This window comes from Pinus tabuliformis, chromosome 4_2 (assembly GCF_031772625.1).
Source record: "Pinus tabuliformis cultivar Carrire ecotype Pingquan chromosome 4_2, CPIR1, whole genome shotgun sequence".
Classification (NCBI taxonomy): Eukaryota; Viridiplantae; Streptophyta; class Pinopsida; order Pinales; family Pinaceae; genus Pinus; species Pinus tabuliformis.
In genome coordinates this window covers 1034201805-1034224717 of record NC_142304.1, presented here as the reverse complement: position 1 = coordinate 1034224717, position 22913 = coordinate 1034201805, and the positions used below count along the sequence as shown (strand labels likewise).

Sequence of the window (22913 nt, the reverse complement as noted above, 5' to 3'; positions counted from 1 at the left end):
ATTGAAAATAACTCTTAGATAAGATTCATATGTGAAAAATCTTGTAACATGCTTTGTATGATTATGTGATGTTTAAAAGGAATAAATTTGACTTACTCAAGGATAAATAAAGAATTAAGACTTTCTCTAGATCATTTAATGATTAACATCCAACATAGTGTATGGAAGAAAAGCTCTAAATTGGAAATCAAGTTCGATCCTTGGGCACTCTAAAGCATGATGGAAGATTTGAATGGAGATGGACCATGAGGATGTTGATGCTTGATGAGAAAGCCATCATGGTGAGGTAAGTCTATTTTTAATTGTTCTTAGTATTCTGGTTAACATTTTATTTTGCTACCTAGAAGGATATTGCAGGAATACATGAAGAATGTTGAGGCAATCTCAAATAGGATACCTGGCAATTATGAATTCAAGATATATTCATATTGAGATCGAAAGGTAGCAGTGCGAGAAGATAACTTGAAGGGCAACAAGAGAGATTACTTTCATGCAGAAGCTATGATCAGCGTCAAGTTCGAAAAGGCTCAATGTAATGCCTCCATCCATTATGTCAAGATGAAAGTGATGAACAAGAGAGATGACCTAAATCATGTCACAAGATTGAAGAGTGAAGATGGTTCCAACATACCTTGAAAGGAACCAGCTCGATGTGAAGAAAAGAGGGAGCTATGCAGTTGTAAAGAACAAGTAGTTGATACTCTTACAAAGACAAGTTATGAGGCTTGTGGTGTTGACTTCCCAAATAGAAAGGAAGTCTAGAATCTCATCTAGATTTGAGGAGTAAAGGATTCTCCTTGAATAGGAGCAAGAGTCTAATCACTGGGCAATAAGGACTAGGGATATATTCTTCGGTTAAGAAGTGATGTTAGGCATCACATGTGCATTCTCGTCTTCATGTGTCAAGCACTTGACCAAGACTAATAGCCATAAGTCTAAGTGAAGGTCTTGGAGAGAGAATAGTGAAGGATCGAATAAGCATTTGTGGTTTCCTGGAAGATATAGAATCCAAGAAAGGAAAGGGACCTGTTGTACCCATTTTATGACAAGTCCAAGGAAGCAGTGCACAAAATTTCTCAAACTTCAGAATCATCAAGCAGCAAATTGTTGTAGCATTGTAAACCCAAATTCTACAAATTGTAATGTAAATGACTAGTATGGCCGCTTAATTTTGTAACAACACCCAAGTAAGCCTCTGATTTTAGCAACGAATTTCATCCTAGGAGGTTTTTTAACCTCACCGAGTTATCTATGTTTCTAAACACGGATAATTAGCAGAGTTTTTCCTCTAACTTAAACCCAAAAGCTAAGGTGGAATTCATTGACAAGGCCTTAAGTGAGTCCTAGTGTTATATCGAGTTTTTGTAATATTTTAATTACAGATCACTTAGTTTATATTAGATCATATTCCGTAGCTATATGTAAAGGTGCATTCCCCCTTAGAGGGTTGAATTTGTAATATCTTGATGTAAAAAATATTTTAATGCATGGTCCCTCATACTCAACGTGGCTAAAATATTTGAGCATGGAAAAAATATTAATCCCCTCTAGTGTCAATTAATTAAATTTTCTAGCAAAATTAAAATTAAATCCTAAGCCGGAAAATTAATTAATTTAGAGTCAAAGTTAATTTTAGAGAAATCAAATCTTTTCCAAGTGGAAAATTGATGGGTCAAAGAAAATTCAAATTTTGGAGATCTCCCACCAAGGCAAATATCGATATTTTAAGAAAAAATAAGCCCTTGGACCTTGTTGGTTGAATCAAAGTCAATTTTTTGAGGAAATTAATCCAAAATATTAATTTTTGGATTAATTAAAAGTGGTTTTTAAAAAAAATCGAATTTTCCTCAAAATAAAATATTCAACGGTGGAGATTAAACGATGATCAATTATTTATCGACAGTCAAGATTATTTTTACAGGGATCAAGCCAACAAGCCATTATTTTCCACTTGGAGGGATTTCTCTATAAATAAAAGCCATTTTTGCTTCTAAAGCATGATGAAATTTCTGGTTTGGGCTATCAATGGATGTAAATTTGTAATGTTGGTATTGAACCATTGCTCTGCTAGAAACATTCTAATATCATACTAGAAAGACTTTGAGGTTCAGCTCATGGTGTTCTTTTTCCATTGATCTGTGGTACGTGCTAGTTATGTGCTTTCCTATATTGTGCTAAATGTTTTATGAGCTTGTTATTTCATTTGTTCGTTATCAGAACATTCTATTGATAAAATTTGGTTTTATCATAGGCGATTTGATTCGCCATATGATCCAACAAGTCTGCTTGAGAAAATATATAGAAATTTGCAAGTACACTGGCCCATTGGGCTCCAAGTTCACAGACTTTGGGGAAGAGTTGACCTTTGGGCTCTAGGAATTTTTGTGTGGCGTTCTAACTTCGCAGAAGGGTTTGAGGCCAATATTGTTGGTTATCAGAACATTCTATTGACAAAATTTGGTTTTATCATAGGCAATTTGATTCGCCATATGATCTAACAAGTCTGCTTGAGAAAATATAGAGATTTGCAAGTACACTAGCCCATTGGGCTCCAAGTTCACAGACTTTGGGGAAGAGTCGACCTTTGGGTTCTAGGAATTTTTGTGTGGTGTTCTAACTTTGCAGAAGGGTTTGAGGCCAATATTCTAATCTTTCGAATAATACATTTATCCATTGCCATTATTCAAAAATTATTTCTCAAAAAATATTTTATTTACAAGCATTGTATATTTGTAAATATCTAGTAAATTTTTTGTAGAATAATTTTTTTTGTAAATTATTTCTAACCCTTGTTTTGCGGCAAGCGTTTTGGGGTTTATTTTGAATTTTGTATATATCGTGGTTTTGGAAAAAAAAAATATTTCATTTGCGCAGGTGAGTTCTCAAGCCATATCGATTTTGTGAGGGTTTCTAGCCTCATTGAAGGAAAGGGTTGGGGTTTTGAGGTGGATCTAGGCCTAGGAAGGCAAGATCCACCCTCTAGCTTCCCTCCAAGCTCAACACTCAAGCCAAAGAGGAAGCTGCTAGCCCTCAAGGAAGCTTTTGTGGCGATTTTGAAGATTTGAACCAGAATTTTGAATTTTTGCAAGGGTTTGAAAACATTTTAAGCCTTCCAGGCCTAACATAGCCCTCATTCTCCCTTGTCATGGCATCTATTCCTTTTTTTGGTGAGTCGTTGGCCCATCTGGGCCTCCAAACTGTAGTCACAGCCATTGAAAACCCTGTAGTCAGCCCTTAAGGAGTGCTAAACTTAGCCGCAGCCCCTTCCAAGGCCTCCTCTCTCACCTCTGTGTGCCCTTTTCCGCCTCTTCTCCTCCTCGACACCCTTCTTCAACCCTGTATGCAGGCCCTAAGTCCTCTCCTCCCTCCTCAACTCCCTCTTTTCCCCTTGCGATAGCCTCTCGACGGCTTACCCTAGGTGTCGCAGGCCTCTAGGACCTTATTTCGCCCTAGTGTTGGCCTATTAGGCCTTCGTTGCCTTAGCTGCAGACTTGTTAGGCATTGATTCCCCCTCTCTAGCCCTAACGCTAGCTTTTCCAAGCCTAGTGTTGCCCTCTTCTAACCTCTTTACCTCTTTCCATCCCTGATTTGGGTTATCATTTGATTTTTGCCTCTAACACTTTGTGGGTGCAGGAGATTTTTAGCTAATACTTGTGATTGCAAATGGTCTAGTCATTGGAGAAATTTTGGGCAAGGAAACTATTCATCTTCAACGCCTAAAGGCCTATTGGTTTACCTTCTCAAGCCCTCTCTTCCATCATTAATTTACTAGCACCCATCTAACCATTTCTTTGCAGTGGTATATAACTCATCTAAGTGGCTCAAATTTAACTAAGAAGTCACCTAAATTCATTAAGAAGTCATTGCATATCTTGGGCATTCATTGTTTGGAAAATTTCATGAATTTTGTGAACTATCATATTGTTTAGATAAGCATAAGAAGGTCTGATCATAACAGTGATATTGGCATTTAAAAATATTTTGAATTCATTAAGAATCTTGTGTGGGAAAAGTGGTTTAGTATTGGACTGTCTCATTTGATTCTTGCACTCATATGGAACTCGCTGCTGTCGTAAAAGTTTACTCATGCTCATTTGATGTTATTTGGACATAACTTGCATAAAGGTTCTTGATATTGGTTAATGCTCTATTGCTGAAAAGATTATTGCCATTGGTGACATTGCATTGTTAATTGGTCAAGTGATTATATTGATAAGAGCACTAACACATTTGGTTTCTTGTGAGTTTCATAATCCTACTTGTGCACTAAGTAACTCACTCATAAAAGTGCCTAATATCAAGATTTATAATCTCCTTGAATGGTTAACATTGTTCAATTGGCATCCCTTGTTCTTTTACATTAGCATTGCGATATCTTGTTAACATAACTTGAAGAATTGCTAATTGAGAACATTAATCATCTAAATTGTCTATCTCTTGAGAAATCTCTTATTGGCATCATTTTCATTGTCTCTAAAGAACCTTGGTTAATTGTTCTAAGTGATATCATGGATAAGTGCTCTAAGTTTTCTTGTTTCCATTATCGTCATTGATTTATTGTTCATGGTTAAATTGAATATCTATAGTGGATGATAATTTCTCTTTCACATATTGGTGAATTTGGCATAAAGATTGTTAATCTTGTTTCTTATTGATTACTTGAGGAATTATCTCTTGGTTACATTGGATACATCTTTTGAGCACTATTGAAGTTGAGCACTTCTATCTTGTGGTTAAGATTGTCTTTCATTCGTCAATTAAGTACTCTTTTGTCATAATTAAAGATCAATTATAACTAAGTACTTAAGATCATAAGTAATCTTAACTCAAGAGCACTCAAATCAAATTTGCATTTGCATTCTAGGCCTAGTCTTGCATTAATTAATTAACCTCCAAGCCTAAGCTTGGTTGATAGAAATATAGGAATGCCCTTCATTTTGTAGCTTGCGAAGGATAGACCCTCTAGTGGTTAACACGGTGACCTCTTCTCATCAGAGCCACAGTCTCTGCAATGCCAGAGGCCCCGGGTGGTTAGATTTCAAGGGAAGGTATCATTAACCAAACCTTTGCTTGCTTCGCCTTGACTTCTCTCTACAACTTACTTTAGAGACTAGCCTCAAAACAACCGAGGTTTAAGGGATACATTTAGCTAGCAATTTAACTAAAATAAACCAAGATTATTACATCTCACCTAGATTGTAGGACTTGCACCTCATATAAGATAGCTAAGCTACTCTTATGCAGTGATTGTTCATCTGGTCTTTTGGTACTTACTTGATATAAAGCAAGTAATTGACTTCGTAAGGCATTGGTCTCACATATTAATCTAATCTAATCCTCAAAACTTGTTAAATCAACCAAGTGGCTAGGTCGTTCAATCGTGGCTCCCGGACTTGTTGGTTTCCAACGAGTCTTGCATTCTCATATTCCATAGGGACCACCCCCCATAGCCTGTTATTGGTAGACAACTAGAACAAGAGTGGGCAGGGATCAGAGTGACAACCCCTGCTTTGAGTCGTTGTCACACCATTCTTGTACAATTCAAGCGACAACAAGACCAAAACTTTTTGAGGATAGGGCAGGTCTCCAAGATAAGAGTGGTTGACGAGGACCGATATTCTTTGAGGATTTAGTTTTGGAAATCCAAGATAAGAATAGTCTTAAAAGGACATACCCTATTGACATTTGAATGGGGTATGTGCCTTGTAGAGGCAATGCAGTATCAAACGTAAAGCCTCCCAACATAACGATCTTGAATGAAGATGAGCTTGTCTTTGTCTAGTTAGGCCTAAAAAGACAGTGCTTGTTATAATGATGATGCTTACAGTTTGGCTTATCAGTCTAACTCTTCTTATGAGAACTTTTCAATTTGAAAATGATGTTGTGTTAGTTGTACAATTATGAACAACTCCCTAGTTAAGAGGGAGTGTAGGAAATGAAACTAGTTTCGATCGTCATAATTGTTGTTATACTCATTTCAATATGTATCTTATGTAACAAACAAAAGAAGAAAAGAAAAAGTTACTAATTTAAAAGCATGGGCTTCATGCTTTTTCTTATGGTCTACTAGGTAAAAGCATGTTCTTAATGCTTCTAGGGTTTGTTAGGTCATAGGATTTATTGTCATGAGTCAAGAGAGTCAACATCATGTTTATAAGACCCTTCTAGGCAAAGTATATCTTGTAAAAGAATTTATTTTAAGTCTAGAAAGTTTTGGAAGCCTCCAAAGTACAAGTCGGCCCCGAAAGCTTCAAGTCAGCCTAAAGCAGGTAATTCGACCCCTTGGAAAGGCTATATAAAGGAGCAGTTTCACTTCATTTGGGACTCACTCACACACAAGTTCGTTCTCTCTTGAAAAGATTTGATCTAAGGCTAGAAGAGACAAAGAAGGTAGAGAGAACGTCTAGAAGGCAAAAGGAGTCAAAGAAAACTTGTTTTTCGGGCTATATCTCTCTCATACATGCGAAAGTATAGGGTTTCTACAGCTACAAAGGAGGTCGAAACTGCAAGAGCGAATTTCAGTATCAAGTTGTTGGAAGGGAGAATACCCTATCTTGACCTCGTTGACCTTGGAAGGATTTGTCTTGTTCAAGGAAGGACTCTTGAAGAAGCTAGATTACGGTTTTAGAGGCAGCTACAAGGTCGAAATTGCAGGGCGAAGTTGCAAGAAGAAATTGGAGGGCAGAGGTTGTGGTCAAAGTTGCAGCTAGAAGTTGGTTCTGTTGGAAGGGCTAGCTTGAAGGAGGACTTGGTCTAGGGTTTGGGTCTTTAATGTCTCATTTGAAACAGATTCTATAAGAAGAGAATAGTTTTTGGGTTTTCCCCTGGGAGGGGTTTTTCCTTGGCTTAGAGCCTAACTTTTTTGTCCAATGTCTTTATTATTTTGCTCTTGATATTTGTTTGGTGATCAAGATCTCATAAAGAAACACAATAAGAATAATAAAGTTCACAAGCATGTATTAAGGTTAAGGAAAATTGGAATTAATAGCTGCCACATTAAATTTTCCAAGTTCCAACAACCTACTTATTAACCATTCAAGTCTGAATCATGTAACTCCAGATTTTGACATGGATGATGGTTGCTAATAAGAACCTAGAAAATTAGTTGTTGGTCTATAGGAGAACAGGTGTAAGATGATAGGTAATCATCATGTGATGACGTGCCAATTGCATGAGAGGCAGAAGATGCAAAAAATGTTGCAAGAGAACTGGGAAATGATGTTGACTCAAAGAGTCAAATGGTATATAGAAGTGTATACCTGAATATGTGAAGGAAGAACCTCCACAATGTGGTGGTGGGGAAACAAGTACATCACCAAAAACAGGAGATATGCAGGGTATGCATAACGTAACATTGTTTTTGTTTTGGTCTTTGTTAGTTTAAATTCTTTTAAACCTTGGTTTGATAGGAAGTAGAAGGTAAAAACAATGTTCCATGGGGACGCATCCCACAAGGTCGGGTGTGCGCACCCCTCGCACCCCACACACCTAGGACGGGGAGACGTTTGGGGAAACGTTTCCCCACGTCCCCCTTTTGGGGAGACATGGGGAGACGCAAGGGGGGACGTTTCCCCAGTGTGGGGGACGCGACTCCCCAAAAGGGGGACGCCTTCCTGGGTGTCCCCCTCAAAACGGGCTATGCATCTCCCCTTAAATTTGCTTGTAAACAATGCTTAATGACAGCGGAAACCTAGTATTTGATCATATTGCCCTACTAATGCTATGCAATTCATGGTAATGTTAAATTCTTAAAGTAAAAGTGACATTCTCCTTTATCTTTCATTTTCATCCTTTTACTTAAATTTTTAACATTACCATGAAATGACTCAGGATGTTTGAGAGTGGTTCCAACCTCATTGGATTTCATTTGGAGAAAGTAGAATTTTAGATCTCACTCAAAATCCAGCAGACTTAGCAGTTTTTCAGGAATTCAAGATTCAATAGATTGCAATGTTTCCATTGCATTTTGTCATGTACAAAGTTATGGAATTAGTATTTAATCAAGAGAACCAAGCCCTCTATGTACTTTAGAGTGACTTTTAGACTCATCACTCCACTGTTTTTGAGTTTAGTTATATCAATTTCCTATTCCAGTCTTTAGATTTCAGTGACTATTATAGTCTATTTTGCTTAGTACTAATTCGATTCTAAAATGATGAATGATGAATTTTAATTTTAAATCAATTTAGAATCTAGAATGATGAATGATGAATTTAATTCTTAAATCAATGTAGATCCTAGAATGGTGAATAATGAATGATGAATATGTATAAGTATTTCATTATTGAATCTCGTGGTCTATGGATGAATCATGTATGTATTAGTAAGGATGATGAGTATTGATCAATGCATTTCATTACTTAATTCAATTATGTATGTATAATTGTATTTATGCTTTCATTATTGAATATGAATTTGAAATATATATATATATATATATATATATATATACCCTGGCGTCCCCCCATCCCCCCTAAATTTCCCTAAAATTTGAGGGTACTCCCACACGTCCCCCTTGTGTGTCGCCCCGCACCCGCGTCTCCCCATCCCGGAGACTTGGTGGAACATTGGGTAAAAATGACAGGAAGGAAGCACCCATTTCTACTACAACAAAACTAGAGAAGACAGCAAGATGTGCACAATTGAGATAGGCATGTTGTGCATGGAGAAGACACAATAGGATGTGATGTTGTGAAGAGTAGAAAGGACAATGTCCAGTACATTGATTTTCATTATTGAAATATTCAGTGATTGATCTGTTGTAATAATCAAAGGCGGACTGCATACATCTTTTTCAACACACTTGCTCCATATCAGTCTGAGTTTTTGGGATGCATATTTGATTTCCAAACGACCATCAACGAAAGGTGGTGGAGTTTGTTTTTCAAAATGGACAGATCATAATGTAATATAGTTGGCACAATACTTTCACATTAGGAGTTAAACAAAGTGGTGTGAAGGTTTAGTTAAGGCTCATGTTTACATATAGTCGTTGACACCAACTTGTATCTCTCTCATGAGACAAATCATTATACACATTGAATCATATATCAAGTTTCTCCTCTCCCTATACAACTTTACAGCATCTAGCAAGATATGCTAGCTTTATACAAACACCTATCAATTTAGAATATTATAAATGGCGTTAACTTATCCTATGACTACAAAGTTATCAAAAAGTTGCAAACCATAAAATATAGATACTATCTTGGTTTCTTAGTGAAAAGGGATCTTTTTACACACCGTCCCATCGTTTGATGATGAGGCCAGACGAGTTATGAGCCACTGACTTATAGACAAATCTGTGACCTCTCCATTGTGTTTCCCCATGCAATAGACTCCTTCAATTGGGTTCTCAACATGAAACTTAATGGGTTCATCATACGAAGTACCACCACTGCGTGCAGCATATCTTGCTTTTGTAACATCAATTTTCAGTACATACTTTCCCACTCCAACTAGCAATATCTCCTGCATTAGATTTCAAGTATCACATGTAAGGTTTGCAATTAAGACGAATGCATAAATTAAAAGGATAAAAAAGTCATTTCAACTATGCCAAAACTGCTCTTAAAAGCAAATCAAAACTTAACCCTTTATAGTTCCATATTACATCATATTCATAACATAAGCAACTGAACATATTATAACAGGATTCTACAGAAATTACCTGAAGATGAGAATGCCAACAAACCCGTGGATGGACTGACTCCCAGTCACCTGTAATCTGGATGGCCAAGAGAACTTGCTCTGTTATCTGCATTTTGTCCTCATCTCCAAGACCTTCAACAATCTTCCGGATGTAAACTCTCCCATCTGAACTTGCACTGTCAAGTCAAAAAACATGCCTCAGCAAAAAAAATATTTTAAGTCAAAATCAGGAGTGCAAAATAATAATAAACATGGTTTATGCCAAACCTCGCTAAGAGATGAACATCTTCAGAGAAAAAGGCCATGTCAGTCACCCTCTGCAGCAATCAAACTCCAACACAACGATGAATTCAATGTCTTAAACAAACAACAACAGTCACTTATATGAAAAAGCACCACAATAATTGAATGATTGCCATTAAAAAATACATAGAACCCTTCTTGCACAAGACAGAAGGCCACTGTTTGTGCATAAACTATGCTTCTGAACTTTGTAGTTGCATTATATTTTACCTATATAAATTAACATGAACCCCCTCTACTAGCTATGCAAGTAGAAAAGCACTGACAAATCATAGACTGACTAAAATGTTTACACCAAAGTATCTCAACTCTCTACTAGCAATACAAGTAGAAAAGCACTGGTAAATAATCGACTGACCAAATGTTTGCACCAAAGTATCTAAACTCGTTCAAGCTACAACTGTCCAATTCAGCCTATTGACAAGTCACTTGATAAAAGCAAGACCTTACCTGTCACCATATTTAGCAAAATATTAGTGTAGTCTGAAAATGTCTCCTCCCTTGAAAACCACTGAATAGTTAACACTGAACAGACCTTGCCTAATAACTGGCTGGTTGGTGACTGGCAACACAGACACAAGCGCAATCTTCATGTAGTAGCCATGTTTGATCATAATAAATGGGCCAAAGGCAAGGCAATGCTAGACTGCATTTTGAATATCTTTACAGTTATATAATACATTCTTATGATTCATCTTGCACTACAGTTATAAATTACCTCACGTGTGGTCTGCTCCAGTATAATTTAATATTGAAATCTAATAAGGCTCATTTACAATACTGAGACAACTATACAACACAAGTGCAATCCCCATGGAGCAGTCATGTTTGGTCACAATACATGGCTGTAAGGTAATGTTAGACTCCATTTTGAATATCTTAACAGTTATATAATGCATTGTTATCATTCATCTTGGACCGAGAAGTTGGAAGATGGACCTATTAACTAGCCGTTACAACTATTTTTTTCTGAAGAGGTGAAGTTGTTTTATTTTGATCAATTCACACTCTTTTTTATGTGGACAAATCGACTCACTCATGGACCAAAAATGCTAGACATTAGGGGAAATCATGATGCTACTTCTTTTTTTGACCATTGAAAACTATTTTCAAAGAGAAATCGTGAATTATTTTGAGTTGTGTGTACCAATTCGCCCCCTTGGGGAAATCCATACAATTTTGTAATATTTTAAGAATATAAAAATTTGTTAAGTCCTGGATTGTGGAAGACTAGCAATATTTTAATGAGGAGAAGTCAACTAGCTGTTAGAATTTTTTCTATAAAAGGCTATACTCTCCTCCATTGTAATGGTTGTTGATCATTTGAGACACATGCTATCACAAATAAAGAACTCATTTTTTGCAAACTCTTGCAATTCTCTACAATTGTGGGATGGTTTTTATCTTTGTTCTTTTTCATCTTATGGTTATGGTTATTGAGCATGATTTATTAAAATTCTAATTTATTTCTGCATGTAAGTAAATCTATCCAATGACTACTAATTGTTGCCATCGAAGAGCTAGTATGCTACATGGAGACAAGCGACTAGGATTTCTTCTACTTGTTTGATATTGCTTGGAGGTGAATCAATTTAACGGTTTAGGATTGCTTTGAAGGAAGGCAACAATATTCCAAGGATTTTGTATTTTCGCCAACACAGAGAATAGAGGTCAGAGATGCCTAAGATAGGCCGCCCCTAAGGCGGGTCGAAATTTTTGCAGGGTAAATTAAGCAACAGTGGGAGCGATTTCCTTATAAGGGATTTGACTTCACATCCCAGCAAGATGTATGTTCTCAAGGCAGGGGTATTCCAACAAAAAAGAAATCTCTGAAAATTCAAATTCTCTTCTATTTTTCTGCATCAGGGTAGGACATTTCTTGTTGGTTATTACTGTTAGATAATTTTCAACAAGCTACTTAGCGGGAAGAAGTGTCAAATGATAAGGTTCAAGCTCCCACTTAGATACAAGTTTCATTTCCCATATTTTTTGCACTTCTATCTAGTCAATTTGCTGCAAATCTACAGGTGGAGTGGGTTTTTTCTTGCTACACTTGCATTCTAATCTACAACCATCCAAAGTAAGTTCTCAAGGCCTACAGGTAAGCATCATGAGCTAGGACTTACTATTTTCAACTCTATAATCATTTATGGTCATTATCCTTGTGAAAGAGTTGAATTTTCTTTATTTTCCAGCTATAACAATTGACTATTTAAATTCTAGAAAAAAATTGGGTAAGTGAATATCACCAGAAATCTGAAAGGGCAATTTCTAGCTAGCTGGAAATCGCATTTTCTACGAAATATTTGATAGAGGTAAGGCACTAAAGCCTCTAAAGTACCCTTTAGCCTTCCCTCACTTTAGGGTGATTTCTCTAGAGGAGACTTGCACACTATGGATTGGCTGAAATAACAAATCAGCTTGTTGCCCCTGCATTTTAACGCAGATTTTGCAGTCCATCCAACCGGACAGAAAGTTGTTTCACTTATAAGTTATAACTCTAAAACTGTCTACCAATCAGAAAACTAATAACATATTCAGTTAGAGTATTCTCAGCAGACTAATATCCATAGGTTACACACTATATATCAAATAATTTGACTATTAATAATTTGTAGTTAGAAATCTGCTATGTTTTTAGTATTTATTTATAGCAGGACAACAAGCAAGCAAAGAACACCTTTCTGAGGCTTTACCCATTTGACTCCATTCAAGGCACTAGTCATATATCTGAAGCAATGGAGAATATTCGGGGAAGCCCCCCTTAGCTGTTTAGGTGTTGGGATTAAGGAGTGGGGGCAAAGGCCGAGGTAACAATGGGTCCTTGTCCTGCATGTACCAATCCAGTGAGGTTGTCGGGACCTTAGCAGCCCTGTTGATCGGATAGGTAACAGAAGCCTTGGGGGTATTTACCTTGGGGGCACTTGGGTCATCAAAATCCCTAAGATTTGTTGAGGAAGCCTCCCTTATGGGTATAGCATCCAACCATAAAATAGAAGGGGAATAGTTGCTAAGGTGATAATGGTGATTGATTCCATTGTCTAAATAATTAAACCACCTTTTCGATGCCAAGTTCGTAAATTTTATTATCATTCTTTTTTAAAGTAGTTTTCTATACAGCTTCCACAGGGTGCTAAGGACTTTGCAGGGTGAGATGGCACCATCCTACGATTACAGCAAAATTGATTTGGAGGTCCAAGAGTGCAGGATCACATGTCAGCGATCTTTATCAACTGGCTTAAACTTCAGAGTTCACTAAAAGTCAACTATCATGTGCAATCATGCAGCAAGATCTAATAGACTATAGAGATGACATGTACTCCTCCGCCGACATATTTGCCTCGAACGATGATTTTATTGGGAACCTGCGCCAATCTGACCATCTGCGTAACACAAGTCCCTCCAAACATATAGGTGACAAATCTCCATCTAGACCTATGTCAAAAGCTCCGAGAAGTTCAATTTTGGGGTGTGTGTATAATTCCTCCATTGTAGATGGCCTATGCCATCTCCACAGTCTCCTTCTAAGCTTCAATCTCATACCTTGGCCATCCCTACTACCTTTTCAATCCCTAAGGTCACCCCCCCTTTGCCACAGGCCACAAATGATAAATTAGTAAGATAAGCAGTGCAATTCTTATGGGCGCAAAGTTAGATGTGTGAATAAGCGAAACGACAAAGTAAACATGGTCCTAGGGGAAGACATCCCTCTAGTGGATGTCCCATAGTTATCTGAGAAGGTAGCAATTGGAAGGTTTTGCGTTAAATCTCCTCGTGTTGGTGCAATTGCGTCCTAGATAAGGAAGAACTGGGTTGAGGTTGTTGAGTATAACCCTTTGTTATTTTTGCTTACTTGAGGTTGCTTGGTGTTTAAGTTTACCTTGTCAAATGATAGAGAAAATACCCTCCGTTGGTGCTAGAGTTGGAGTTCCTTAGGACTTCTGCTCAAAAGATGAGACCTATCCTTTGACCCTGGAAGACAGTCTCAAATTTGGCTCATCTTCTCTGGGCTCCCAATCTAAATTTGGTCTATGGATTTTGCTGAGAATATAGGCAACAATCTGGGTTGTTTTATCAGTGTTGAGAAGGACTGAGAAACAAATAGCTATTGGAGTTGGATGTGGCTTCTAGTGAAACTAGACGTGTTGAAGGGTCTTCTTGACCAAATTAAAATATGAAACAATGAACACTCCTAGATCCAAATACTAAATTACTAGAGAATCCCTGTTGGACACCTAATCCTCTATGGGTTGGTGTAGAATGTGAACAACCACGAGAGTCCAAGAGACCTTGGGATGTGGAACCCAACGATCACACAAATGTACTATAAATGTATATCATGTCAATAATAATGCATTCAATGTTTATCATCCATCTTTGTTGTTTACATTCCATGTGACTTTAACATGGTATCAGAGCAGGCGTTCTCCTGCCTTGCTCCAATTTGAGTCACTAACCTCTCTCTTTGCATGTCAGTTATGCCCACCTTATTGTCAAAACTGTCATTATTGTGTGCATGCCTATTTTATTGTGCGTTGTTCCACTGACCTCTCAGCAAAATTTATTTTCTCGAAAGTTTCTCTGGTTGTTCTATGCATAGTAACGCTCATGGTCAGAGTTGTTATAGGTTTTCCATTACTATGTAACAGCTCCAATTATTCCTCTGCCAAAATACATTAATTTTTGGTGCATGGTCCAGCGTGCGTTACTCTACCCAAACCTACCTTCAGCATATGGGCTTTGAGCATGTTGCAGTGATGTGTTGGACAGGAATGTAGGCAATAACGAACGAATATGTGTTTGGTTGAACATTGAGTCTACTGCATGTATGATGCGACGGTTCACTAATAGTTATGGCTTGACAACGTATGGTGCATTCTCTGGGCAGTTTTTAGAGCATTGAAGCAAGCGATTTAACGCTAGTGCGGTGAACGGTGCGGTGAACTAGTGTTCTATCTATTGTAGCGCACTACCATGTTGTAACGCACTGCCATATTGAACAATGTTCCACCAAGGTTCCGGGACGAGGGGGCAAGGGAGCGAGGGGGCGCGGGGCGGCCTATGCAAAAGCTCCCTACGCTAGCAAAATTATGGAAAATAAATGGGTGACTGAAACCCAAGGGAAGACAAGGAAAAAACAAAAGGAATAGGGCCGAATTTGATGCCCATACCTACAAATCCGCGCCCTGTTGAGGAAACTCAATCCACAATCCAAATTTTGGGATCCTAAATACTATTGGTTTTCTCCTCTCTCAGCTTAGTGGATTCGTTCTCCTCCTTTACTCTCTAACTTGACCTTTGTTTGCAAAATGACACCAAAAATCCATCAAAAAAACTTTGTAAGCTCGTTGTTCCGCGCAATCGCGATTTTTTCGAGTCGGCTCATGATTTAATTGCAATTATTACGATAAAATTGCGAGCGATAAAATCATCTCTACAAAAAATCGTGATCTGGTGATAAAATTGTGATGTTCGCAACACTAGTATCTAGTGTGCATGGGTTAATACAATAGCCCATCCTCCACTTTTGGCCCATTCACCCCTTGGTGTTTTTTCTCTCCCATCACATTCACCCATGACTTTTGGACAATATAAAGATATAGCTTTGTTGTTAATGTTATATGGTTGACATGCCCACGGGGCTTTGGATTGACGGTGGATGGGTGTTCTGTTAAGGCACTCCTTGCGATAGGTCACTGGTTCAAATCCCCCGTGGGTACTTAGATTAGTCTTACCGAGAAAAAAAAATGTTATATGGTTGACATATAATGTGATCGAGTTGGGGTGGGAAATTGCTATCATGAACATGCATCCATATCCGCATTGAGTAGTGATTGCTTGGAATTGGGATTTTCGCCTAAATCCCCACATAAAAGATTTGGTGTTGATTCTTGGTGGGTTACACTACCGAAGCATAGTCCTTATCCAAATTCCAGTTTGGTTGGGACCTTTGTATCAAAATTATAGCCTAGTTATGAAAGGTCTAATATGAATTGATATTGAAATGACAGTAATTTTCATTTGTGGTTACTTGATATTATGGCTAAGCATCATTGTTAATGTGATACTAGATTATGATTTAATAGTTAATCTAGTCAATATTATTTTATACTCTTCGAAGTAGATAAAACCAAGCAAAATATTTATGTAGGCAATTACCCCCTTATAGAAGAAAGCAACATCCCTCATGAGTTGTGTATAAGTACACACCTTATGAGTCATATATGTAGGCCATAACCCCCGTGCGGAAGAAAGCACCATCCGTCATGAGTTGTGTATAATTATACACCTTATGAATCTTTTGCATCATCATCTTGGATTCGTTGATGATTACTTATTTTGTGTCCCGTACGGAAGAAAGCACCATTCGTCATGAGTTGTGTATAATTATACACCTTATGAATCTTTTGCATCATCATCTTGGATTCGTTGATGATTACTTATTTTGTGTAAGGGAACCATTTCTATTGTTCTCTTGTTCATGGGTTCACTTCTCTTTATGTAATATTTTTGTTCAAGGTTTATGTTGGTTTAATCTTTAATTCTCTGAAATTCAGCCTTATGTGGTGACTACAATTTCGGTCTTATTGTTGCAATAGATGCCCTAGTTTACTCGAACGTGTGAGATGAAGGTGGACTAAAACACAAATTCCAAATGCTTCGTTCTTCCTTCCTTTATCTATCCTCCTCTTCGCTTGTCTTTTAGGTCTTCTTCTTGTCTTTAATCGAACTTGATGGATGATCCACAAATGAGGTCGAGTACCCTCTTATATATATGCTTTCCATGGCCGTCGAATGGTACTAATGAGGCCGAATTCACTGCCTTGTAGGCCGACTTGTCTTTTGTAGGTTGACTAGGTCTTGGAGGATCTTTATGACACTTTTATGATTTAAATAAATTCTCCTTGACATAATACAAGATGCCCAATGGGGTCTTTCATATATGACAATGACTCAATTGACTTCTTGGCTTTATGACAAATCCTAGAAGCACTCAATGGGTGCTTGACCTATAAATAACCTTGAGCATAAAACCCATACTACAAAAGTAATATTAATATTTTTCTTTCTTTTTACAATATACAAAAATTAAGAGTACATTTCATATTTATGAAGACTGAACCTAGTTACCTATTTCAACATTTATCATAACAACATAGTATTAAAGCTAATGTGGACTCTTCCTTCTCTGTCCAACACTGATTTTTAATACTATTTTGAGAACAACAACAAACTTCTATGATTTTTTACTCTCTCATTCATTAGCACACTCCTTTCACCATTTTCGCTATTTTCAAAAGGATGTAAGGGGATCATTCGCAATTTTTAGAGCTACTACAACTCTATAACTAGGGTATTTTTAAAGTTGATTACCCTCTCCACCACCAACAACCTCCTAATTTTGGTGCTTTTTGATTTTCTAACAAATTAAAAGGATTATTTTTATCAAATATCTTCTAAGGCATCACACCTTATCTTTCTCACTATTTTTGTCAAAACTCACTATTATTCTTTGAGTTGCACTAGTATTATATGGTTTTCTGCTATTTTTTATGGTTTCCTCTATGGTTTTGTTGATATTATTGCAGAACCAAAAGTTGAAAAATTTCTCAAGGCCTCTAAAGGGCCCACTTCTCATATTTGATTCCAAGGATTGATTTGCAGTGCAATCTTATGGGCTACTCAATTGATCTATGGCACAAGTCACTAAGGATTGTGGAACTATGGGATTTTTCAGGTTTTTACAAAGACTTCCTTCTACTAAACCAAATGGACTATTTCTCAACACACATATGGTGGTGTACTTTGCATATTATATTGTACTGGCTCCGCCTTATTTGAAGACAGCCTTTCTCTTCGAGTGGTTTGTACCTTTCTATTTGGTGTTGTAATTGGTTATTTATGGTTTATTCCTCAACTTCTAGAGGTGATTCATAGTGATTCTAACAAGATTATCAATGTTTTTTTGCAAAGGGAGACCCCTATCAACATTCACAAGTCCATCGGATATGTTCCATTCTATTTTATTGATGACTCTACGAATGATTCTTACCTTCTTTCCATGGATCAGATTGAATGTGTATATTTTTGTCTTTTACGCTATGTTATTTGTCCCTATCAAGTATATTATATCCAAGATCATACAATGTTTCACATGGATCTCATATTTACCCATTGTGCTCCTTCACTCTCCTTCAATTGATGAGCATACTTCAATGGCTCTTTCTTTCAAACTTCAACTAGAAGCCACTTTTCCCAAGTTGTGGAACCATGTTGGTATTTGCTATTATTGTTTTTTGGGAAGGTTCTATTCTCCAGTAGCCATGTTGTATATTAAGAGGGAAGGTGCAATCTAATGATCTCTTCTAGTCTCGTGTCCATCTTCAAGGGGAATATTGTGCATAGAGGCAACCATGTATTAAGATGGGTACTAATTAACCCCTTCACTTCTTTATGACTACAATCAACGATGTTTTTTAATTGTTTATCCAAACAACAACTCTCAATTGTATTTCTATAGCCATTCTACAATTTGGCCATGGACACTCTTTTTTAGCAAAGAGGTATTATAAACCCACTCACATCCTGTATTAGAGCTTCCTTCTACATTACACTCTCTCAAGGGAATCTATGTTGGGTATTTACACACCCACACCCCTCTCATATTTGACTCTTGAGTTCTCTTAGTTGTGTTCTAGCTCTCATTTATAATCAAGCTTTGATCTCAATTGTGCTCTTTTAGGTGTATCTATGTTGAGGATTTACACAACCACTCCCTTGTTGTTTTTTAGCATCTTCATTTGTATTCAAGCTCTTTAAGATATATGTAATTGGGTCTTCCTACTCTCATTTCAACAACCACTAATCTTATTAGGGTTGGATACTTCCATCTCTTCAATCTAAACAAATGTTTCTCCTGACACAATTTCATATGGATGGATCACTAGTACTATTATTCACATAGATGTGCAATATCACTAAAATATGACTTCCAACCCTCCTCCGTTGCATGAATAGGTCAATGACAACATTTTGCAAAAAATGAGATATTCAATGGCATCATTATATAATCAAACAAGTGATTCAATGGTCATTATCCTTCAACATATGAAGTAGCTTATAGCTTATTTGTTTTCAAGATGCTTCTGCCAGCACTTCTTTTCAAATGGGTAGTTATGTGTTGTAGTCTCCCAAATGATTAGTTTAGTGACACTATTCCAACAAATATTGGGTCCACTTTTCTATTGAGCTAGATCATCACAAATAAACACTCTTCTTCCAGCTTCGACTAACTCCTGATTTCGTTGGGTATGCCCATTCATTTTTATACCCTCTGCCTATTGTATTTATGCCTCTTTACAACACTTCTTGTATTGATGTGGCTCATAATAAATCTACTCTCTCTTCAACCAACTATGGTTCACTCTTCATTGAGTATGGTATCCCACTCGCTTTTATAACGTCGCTCTTCTATTTATACCTTTATCATATGGATAGATCACAATCATATTCCCCATGATAGATGAGCAATTCCATTGAAACATTTCTTTGAGAGTTACACAATTCTTTATTGATGATGGTTAGGTATTACCCTTCCATGTTTGTATTTAAGTCATCACAAACCCATTGTATTACAATTATAGTCGTCACTCTATTGAATTAGTTATGCTTGCTGCTTTAGTACTTATCTTTCTCCATTACACAATCATCTTTGGGGGGGGGGGTGGTTGAAGTGATACAAATCTTCACTTGTAGTTACTTTCGACATCATGGTTAAGCACCCTCATCATTGTCTAGGTTATGGCTTAATAGTTGACCTTGCCAACATTATTTTATATAAGGAGACAAAGGCCAAGCTAGGCATTTAGGTGGGCCCACAACCCCTTATGTCCCACCCCATAAGTTATGTATAAATAGCAAATACAGACCTTTTGGGTCTTTTGTATCATTGTCTTGGATTCATCGATGACTAATTTTCTTGCCTAAGGGCACCACATCTCTTGTTTATGGATTCACATCTCTTGATGTGATACTTCTGTTCAAGGTTTATACTGGATTAGGGTTTGCTAAAGTGTTTCCCATAGATCCACAATTTCTTTGTCATCTCATCCAACAAGTGAAAGTTTTGGCAATGAAATAGCCACAGGAGGTGAGTGTCGACATGATGAAAGTCTTGTATGTTGAGTGAGACCTGGTAGAGAGCTACATGAATCTAGGATCCATCATTAACTGCAACAATTCCACTAAGATCATGGGACACCATTGTTGAAGCAGGTGGGTAGAATATCACCCTTGTTTCATAGACCCAGCTCAGGGGTGGTATCCATGGTAGATACTGGCAACAGGTTGGAAAATTGGTTCCACACCGTCAATTTCCTCAAGCACAGCTTGATAAAAGATAGCTATTTCGTTGTCTTTTGTATTTTGTTGTTGTTACTTTTATATTTTGGCATTTGCACATGTATTAAATCTGCATGCTGCTGCAAATTTTGTATTTTGATGTTAAATTGAATAATTATAATGTTGTTGTGAATAGCGTACACTCTGCTGTTTAATTTGTGTATACCATGTCACATGTGCGAATGCCAAAAATGCTGAAGTGATTTAAATAAATATGTAATAATAATATTTATGTGTTTCAGTAATTAAATTCTTCACATTTATTGGATATATAAATATATATATATATGGGAGCTGTCAGAAGCCCATGAAGAACTGAAGTTGGCATTAAAGTAAATATATATATGTGATATGGAAGCTGTCGGAGGCCCAAGAAGAACTAAAGCAATCTGAAATTTTCATGTAGCGGGTACCCAGCTGTGAGAAGCTAGTCAACCATGTATACCACAGTAATGATATCAAAATAATATTTTCAAGCATGCCAGAATGAGGTATTCAAATAAACGTTGTCTTAATATAAGGAGCAGAAGTAAATGGACCGTTATCAGCTTTACTTATATTATAAATATCCCAAATAGAAGGTGTTTTATCTGTTAAATTTGGAAAATTATACCACACTTAATGCGGTTATATTTGTTTAGCAACCTCCGTAAATGGAGCATTTGAGTAACGTATACTTTTCATCTTCAACTAGATTATTGGTGCAGAATATGCTATAATAACAATTTAGACACTCTGATTCTCCTTTGTTAAAAGATAATGCATTTAGGCCCATGTCTTGCAAATATTTAACTCTCTTCCAGCAGATACAGGTGCCCAAGTACATTTGCAGTTCTAATTTTAAATCTACTCAACGCTTTAGAAAGTCAAATTTATTTAATTTTAATGACCCCCGAGTCCAACAATGTTCCGTTTTGCTTTATATAATCCGAAGTTTTTAAAGGACGTTAATCTGCTGAAATTTTGATACTCCCAATTAAGCAGTCCAGTAAAAAGTTGTGAAGTTAAGCATTTTTAAGCAGCAAGCTTGGAACTTTCAAGCCATGGTGCAAAGTATGTAGTTAAATATAAGCCAGAGCTTCACCAGCACAAGTTCAGATTCTGGTTGAGAGCATGTTATGAGCATCTGTTATTGTTTTTTAGCTTGTAAAGCAAACTTTCTCTACTGAAGATTTAAGCGCAGAGAGTCTGAGTAGGTGTGTCTACCCTAATTATTAGGAGTTAAGATCAAAAATTCATAAAGAACCCTGTTTACGCCTCTTGAGCCACAGTGAGAACACAGATGCCTAATATGCATGGAGTTATGATTGAGCAATACAGCTTCGTAAACTCAAAAATGGGAGAAAACAGAAAAGAAATGCAAGTGGCTGGAGGAATAAAGCTTTGACAGTAAGCAGATTTACACGAACAATTTGTATTAAAACATGAACACAAAACAGTTGATTTTGGTTTTCCAATTGCACCCTGTATAAAGCCTTACACTTTGAACCATATGTTACATGTATTCAACTTTCTCTTCCACTTCATAGAGGTACCCATGTGCAAATTGCATTTCTTGGTTTAGATTTACTCCACTCTTATAATAGCTCGTGTTTGTTTCATTCAGTGTAGCAAACATTGTTAATTGATTGGCTAGTCAATCTCTGGCAGAGAAATCAGCTGAAAAATCTGCTTGAAGATTGGCCTGCTGAAAAAGACACCATGATTTTTAAAAAAATCACTTGATTTTTCAAAAATTTCCCAAGTCTGCAAGTTGGCATCTGGATCATTTTAAGTAAATTCTGCCCTTATTTTTCTCAAAAATTTACTTGCTGATTTATATGAAATTTATGCATTTTTTGCCCAAAGGAATTGGATCCAATGGGGAAATCAAGAAGTCTTTCACCACTGGGCAAGGTTCAATTCCCATGAGGCCTTTTCTCAAGCCATGAGGGCACGTTGAGGTAGTAGTCGAAAGTGTGGTGCACCCAGATAGACCATACTAAATGGTTTCATGACCCATGCACACATATGTGGATCAAAGCCCACCCTCATGTCCTCCATATAAAAGTCAAAGGATCTTAGCTCGAGTCGTTTAGTGAACAATTCAGTTCCCCAACTACATGCGCTCAAGTCTCTGGAGACATGGTGTAACTGTATGAAATAGTTGTATCTGGGTGTAATAGTGACAGTCGATCTTTTGAAATTACCAATTCTCCAGAAATTCCAGTTATATATATATATTTCACTCTCAGTTGCTGATTTAGTTGAAAAGATATGAAATTTATGCATTTTCTGGCTAATTTTTTTAATCTTTCCCAATTTTCATTTTTCAGAAGCTTGCCAAGTTATAGCCGAGAATAGTTTTTGCAACACATTTCATTAGTAATGGAATCCAGTATCAACAAAGTTTGGATTTGCCTTGTAACTTAAGAACTGTTTAACGGCTAGACAATTTGCTGAAAAACCAGTCTGCAGTGTTAATTTGCTCTCAAGTTGATGATGCTCAAGCATAATTCCATGATTATTGGGAACCCACTGTGGATGTGTAGATCCACATTAAGTCATCACGCTAAAGT

At 37.0% G+C, this 22913-nt stretch overlaps 1 protein-coding gene across 2 annotated transcripts in view; it reads right to left on the bottom strand.

Annotated features, from left to right (window-relative positions):
- LOC149173151 (enhancer of mRNA-decapping protein 4-like) overlaps nt 1-22913 on the bottom strand; it is a 105105-nt gene that overhangs the window by 80756 nt on the left and 1436 nt on the right. For both annotated transcript variants that reach the window (XM_089424513.1, XM_089424514.1), the window contains exons 2-4: nt 9919-9968; nt 9671-9827; nt 9244-9471 (exon numbers count right to left, since the gene is read on the bottom strand). In XM_089424513.1, the coding sequence (XP_089280639.1) occupies nt 9244-9471; nt 9671-9827; nt 9919-9968 (435 nt within the window). The remainder of the gene's footprint in view (nt 1-9243; nt 9472-9670; nt 9828-9918; nt 9969-22913) is intronic.